Source organism: Merops nubicus, unplaced genomic scaffold, assembly GCF_000691845.1.
Source record: "Merops nubicus isolate BGI_N331 unplaced genomic scaffold, ASM69184v1 scaffold47337, whole genome shotgun sequence".
NCBI lineage: Eukaryota > Metazoa > Chordata > Aves > Coraciiformes > Meropidae > Merops > Merops nubicus.
Window position 1 is genome coordinate 3,128 of NW_008621871.1, and position 6,311 is coordinate 9,438.

Here is a 6,311-nt window from a genome sequence, read left to right on the forward strand (position 1 = left end):
GCCACCAGATGAAACAGGGGAGTACTATATGCTTCAGGAGCAAGTCAGTGAATATTTGGGTGTGACTTCCTTTAAAAGAAAATACCCAGGTATTTATTTTTGAAGTGTTTCATCTAAAAATCTTTGTCTTTACACAGGATTTAATTTGTGTCTCTGTGGCTATAGCATGAGCCAACTGATGAAAAAATGACCCTGGCAAAATCAGACCTGAATTACAAATGTACTTCTTATTTTTGTTACTGGCATATTGAAAACGTATCTTACGGTTTTTGAAGTAATTTAAGACTTCTAGGTATTGCCACTGAAAAATCTGTAAACAGGTCTGATTTTGGCATTAGATCAGCAAGTACCTTTTGAAAACTGACCATTTTTTAAGTATTTTTTTGGTGATTTCTTTCTTCATAGCTTTGTCTCTGTGTTCTGTTTCCTAAATTGTGGCAACATTTCTACACTGTGGAAGAAATTTACAAAATTCATTGGGCAAGGTTAATTTCTAGGATTTGAGTCTTCATTATTCAGAGTTGTCAAATCTGGTTCTTCTATCATGGAATTTATTTTTGAAAGGAATATTAAAAGAAGAAAATTATGTACTTTCTGTGCTTGTTAGTGTTTTCTGCTTCTGAGCTTGTATGTCAGGTTTCTCCAGTATTTCTGTAAATTACAAGTACAGGCAGAGTAATCAAAAAAATCGACCCTGTCTCCACTGTGTGTATTAAATTTAAAATTACACTATAAAATTATTGTGCTTGTAGCAATAGTAATATAATGCAGATTCTTACTGCCTGGTAATAAAATTGTTAAAGTAACTCTGACACTGTTTGGTGGAGTTTGAGGAACTGTGCACGTTTTTATTGCTCTTTTTTCTTTCCTGTGGAGATTTAGAAAGACGAGATCTGTCTCACAAGGAGAAACTCTACCTCAGAGAATTAAATGTTATCACAGAGACGCAGTGTACACTAGGTAAGAAAACAGATTGTTAGATTTCTTGTTTCGATATTAAAAATAAAATACACTGAAAATGTGATTCAGTTTGATAGAGAAGAATTGCATCACTCAACTGAAAATATAAATTCTGAAATGAAAACTGGTTTATTATTCATTTGTGTAAATGCACGATCAGGTATCATTATTACAGAGCCATTATCAAATAATAAATTTTGGATCTATTCTAATTACTTAGCAAAATCTCATTGGTGTTTTGAATTTATTTTTAGAACCTTTTTCACCTTCTAGAAAAGAAAACACCATTAATTTTCAAATTAAAAAGTACATCCGTCTTGTTTTGCTGAGTTAGTTGGAACTCAGCAACCACTACTGTATCTTATATGGTTCAGTTTCTATAGTTAGAAGGCTGTGTATTAAAGCACTTTAATGCACTTGCAATAGCAAGATGTCATTGATGCATCTTATATTAAAAGAGCTTGAAGTATTTTTCTCTTCCTTTACTAATACTTGTGACTTGGAGCATTTTAGAGATTAAATCATGCCTGTCACATTTTCTTCTGTACATAATGGGTCTGTGTAGATGTAATGTCACTTTGTGTAGCAACGAAGTTTGCTATGCCAAGTTTGCTATTTTTTAATTTAAATACACAGGAGAGAACAGTATCTAATTTTTATCAGTAGAAGCAAAAATGCTGTATTTGGTACTATGTATCCAGTAGAGATGTACACAGAGTTGACTGTCCCTATTTTTTTAAGGTTATATTTATCATTAGTGGTAATAACATAAGTCAGTCCTCATTCTGTTAGAGCTTGGAGATCAAAACCTTTAAAGGAGGAGTTCTGCCTTGTAGCTGCAGAACTGAGGCCTCCTGACTTGTGAGCTTCAAGTGCTTTTACTGAGAGTCAGGAGTCTGTGCAGTTGCTGCTCTGTGTTGCCCTCAGTGAATCTTCCTGTATAGAGAGGTCACGTAAACCTCATCATTTCAGTTAAGGTTCTGCAAGTTAATGAAATGAACACTTTGGCAAGATTGGAAGCTGAAAGAAAGAGTTCACCAGGTCCTGCCTGGAACAGAAGTTCTGCCTCGCGGGGGAGTTTGGTGGGGCGTTGAGTCCATGTGAAGGGATCTGTAAGGAAGCTGTAAGGAAGAAAAGAAATGAGCCTTGGCTCCTTAGGTAGAAGCAAACTCCTAATCAACCTTAAAAGCTGAGTGGCACAAATTCACTCCTGCTTGAGAGAGAGAGGAGTATTATGTGCAGCAGGCTGTTGTCTTCAGCTACTCAAAAACTTGAGTCGATCGTTGTGGGCTATAACCAACCTGCTGTTAGTTTCACTGCATTGTTGCTTTTCTCTACTTCAGGTCTGACAGCTTTGCGTAGTGATGAAGTAATTGATCTCATGATCAAAGAATACCCTGCCAAACATGCTGAGTATTCTGTTATACTGCAAGAGAAGGAACGTCAGCGAATAACAGATCATTATAAAGAGTACTCTGTAAGTAACCAGCATATAAATGAACTAGTTCTGTAATGTGTGCAGTATAAGAAAAAGCTATTCTCAGACTGATAGCAAAATGTATGTGAATTAACAAAATTGTTTTTATTCCAGCAAATGCAGCAGCAGAATACACAGAAAGTCGAAGCCAGTAAAGTTCCAGAATATATTAAAAAAGCTGCCAAGAAAGCTGCAGAATTCAACAGCAATTTAAACCGAGAGCGAATGGAAGAGAGAAGAGCTTACTTTGATTTACAAACACACGTAGGCTGATTTACATTTCTAATCAATGGCGATAGGTAGCTCCTTGGGTTTTTTTTTAGTACAGCTGATCTTGGTACTGTTCTAAGTATTTAATCACAAAGATTTTGATTAGTCTTGTTTCAGTCATGCAGGGACTTAAAACAGTTTTGCTGTTAAATGGATAATGCTGCTCAAAAGAATAATCTCAAATGCGTTTAATGTGAAAACTTTTTTTTACCTTGAAAATAGTTGTCACAAGAAGCTTTAAAAATTTTAGTGTTACTTTGTTGTCATGTCTTTAATCTGGTGGTAGTAGCATAAAACTAAGGGATTTTTAGTTTACTAAGACGTGTCTGTTGCTGTTGTATCTAGTCATATAAAGGGCTAATACTTTTTTTGGATTGCCTTCAAAGATTTGCCTGAACAATACCTAGAGTGTAAAAGTAAACTATTTATCCTCTGAAAGAGTGCTGCCCTTGGTTTTGTTAAGTGTTACATTATTTTTTATATTAGATATATTTCATGCTCCTGTGCCTGACTGGAAAAAAACAAACAACCTTTTGAAGCAGGACTCTTCTGCTTGTGTAAAGACAGGAAAGCAAAAATTTCCTCTGTGCACATTATTACGTGGCAGTCTGTTATGGAAACTTTACAATTTTTTTTTTTTTTAGCATTGATCCATGTTAGAGACAAGGTAGTGAATAATTAGTTTTCTTTCTAAGGCAAAGAAGTCTTCTATGTAAGGTTCTCCTTTCCATACATTCATATTATTGATTGGAATTTTTAATAGTACAGTCTGATTTCAGAATTAGATGGACATGTTCTTGCTACCCTCTACTAATATGGACCAACAATAATAATTCATGCTAAGGATACCAGTCACAAAAGTTATTGTTTACTGTTTCAGTTAATAGATTTTAATGTTTAAATTCTTTAACTTAATATACTGTTCAAAGTCATACTTAGTATTTGTTCGGTTCAGTAGATATTTAGTGATTGGACTTAGTTCATAATACTATTTTGTGAGTGGGATCTCTTACAGTTTTAATGGACTGGGTTTCCTGTGGGAGAACTCAGGTAGCTGTTGCAATTCAGTAAAACTGGCTAGTTAAAAAAATCTTTGGAAGGTCGAGGGTGAGGAAAAGTTTGGTGAGGCTCAAAAGTTTGTACGTGAAACACAAAAAGTCATTCTTTTGTGTTAAACAATACAGATTATCCAGGTGCCTCAAGGAAAATACAAAATCTTACCTACAGAAAGGACGAAGGTTAGTCCTTACCCCGTGGCTCTCATACCCGGCCAGTTCCAGGAGTACTACAAAAGGTATTTTAAGAGCGCCCTCACTGCCAATTCTGTTGCACGGAACTATTTACTCTACATCCAGCAGATGGGAGACAGTTCAGTGTACTTACTGTGAGGTTTTGAATTAATTTTATGTTTGAGACACAGGTTAGTCTAACAGATGCATAGTATGTCAGCTTTCTTCAGCAAAACAGTACTGTCTGCTGATGTGTTGGGGTGCCTGAGATTTGGCTGCTCAGGTATTTGCTGTGGCAGGAGAGACTGATTTCACTCCTGCCACCCTTGTGTGTTTAATTATCTGCCCCTGCACATGCTAAGATCAATGTTGCTATATGAAAATGTGGTAATGCTGGCTTGTGATCATCTCTTTTCCACATGACAATCTTACTGTGCTTTTTTAAATTTTTAGAAAGTTTTTAATTAAAAAAAAATTATTGGTCTTATGGTCTAAGCTTAATGTATTTGTAAGTGAGAGGGAAAGGTGTTGCTAGTTGGATCTTTATATTTCTGGAAATATATCTACACAAATATAAGACTTCACCAGTGTCATGCTCCCATTTGACAAGTACACACTGATTTGAAGATTGTTGCCTAAGTCTTACCCTCTGTACAACAGAGATGGCACTCATCCTGTACATGCACAATTTTCTTTAGAGAAGGTCTTTATCGGTTTGTGTCTTGCTCATTGCATTGCAGTGTGTGTCCATACAGCCCACACCAAATTTGCATGTTACAAGACATTCTTGAGGGACTTTGCTTGTATTAAATTATAAATACTAGATATCTTGTTTATTTTACACCTACAAACTGCAAGTGAAACTGCTTAATTTTCTTAATAAAGGAAACAAACTTTCAAAATATGCATCAAAATAACATCCTATTCCTTACAGTGCTTGCCCTTAAATAATAAGAGGCTTTTCACTTTTTTCTTAGCATTTAAGGTTAAAAAGAAAGGGTAGATTACTCATGTTAAGTTGTGTCTGACTATAAGCTATGAGATTAGATCTTCATATTCTTCTGAAGTGGTATTTTTATATGCAGTTTTTTTCTCCTTCAGTAATTGATGAGCTCAGGCATACAGCTATATTCTTTCCTTACTTTGTGTGGGACTCTAGATGTTTGTGTGCCCTGGCTTAAAATTGTTGTGCACAATCAATGGGGGCACTGGACTTTCACAAACAAAGTCTATAGTCTGTTCTGCATAGTAATATGGATTGGGTAAGAATGTTTAGAAGTTCCGTGACTTCTTATAATTACATAGGTTTGGAACATAGCAAACATATTCTTTGTTTTCCATGAATATCTGCTATATAAAGCAGATAAGTACTGGATGGTATCACATTTGGGAGGAGAAATGAGTACGTTTCTTATGTTTTCAGAATTGCATGTTTTTATGTGCTTTCCTGAAAAAGGGGAGCTTTTCTTACTCATTAAACTCTTGTATGCTGTGTGACTTAAATTTTTGCACGCGGTACACGTGAATTAATGTTCTTTATTTTTTAATGTCAGGTACTCTCCAGATGAGCTTCGATACTTGCCGTTGAACACGGCTCTTTATGAGCCTCCTTTGGACCCGGAGCTGCCTGCGTTGGACAGTGACGGAGACTCGGACGATGCGGAGGAGGGGCGAGGGGACGAGAAACGGAAAACCAAAGGCAATTCGGTGAGACACGTGGGAAGTGTTCTTCAACAGAACAATCCTTTCCCTTCACTTTCCTTAGTTTCAGTAGTTTCTTAGTAGAATCTTTAATGTTTGCAAAATGAAGGGGAATCCTAAATTAAAAGTTTACTCCCTTTTTGGGTACTTCTCTTCATTTTATAGCATTGCTCTCCAGCTTTCCATTTTGATCCATTTTTTAAGTAAATCAAACAAGTATTTGAAGTTTCAGGCTCTTTCTCCATTCTTTTTAAAGTAGACTTGAGGAAACCTCCCAGCCACGGCTCATCATTACGCCCTTTTCCTCGAGGGGAGGTTGCTAGCATTTCTGAAGGGAATGAGCACTCTAGTTCAGGTCACAGCATATTTTGCTGTTTTAAGTCCCACAGAATCTGTCACTAAAGCAAAGATGTTGATAGCCTGATAAGTTTTTCTTCATGTGATGCAGAAGCAGTAAGTACTCAATACAGAAAGTTACTTTATTCTGATTTAAAGAGAAGGTGAAAAGCACTAGTTTTTTGCTTTACAATACATCATTAAAAAGATGTTTGTTTTCTGTAGTCATGCAAACCGAAAATTAACCATTTCTAGAAGCAAAGAGAGACTTTCACACATCTTCCTTGATAGTACTCAAGAGCAGCTGAGCTTCAGATGAGCTGTCTTGAGTACAACTG

General features: G+C 36.0%; 1 protein-coding gene across 1 annotated transcript in view; it reads left to right on the forward strand.

Moving 5' to 3' along the window:
- The window catches only part of PHF10 (PHD finger protein 10), a 15,727-nt gene that overhangs the window by 705 nt on the left and 8,711 nt on the right, over window positions 1–6,311 (forward strand). The window contains 6 exon segments of the mRNA XM_008944599.1: window positions 1–89; window positions 877–960; window positions 2,304–2,437; window positions 2,552–2,701; window positions 3,892–4,001; window positions 5,490–5,643. The exon segment at window positions 1–89 is cut by the window's left edge and continues 29 nt beyond it. Coding sequence (XP_008942847.1) covers window positions 1–89; window positions 877–960; window positions 2,304–2,437; window positions 2,552–2,701; window positions 3,892–4,001; window positions 5,490–5,643 — 721 coding nt within the window.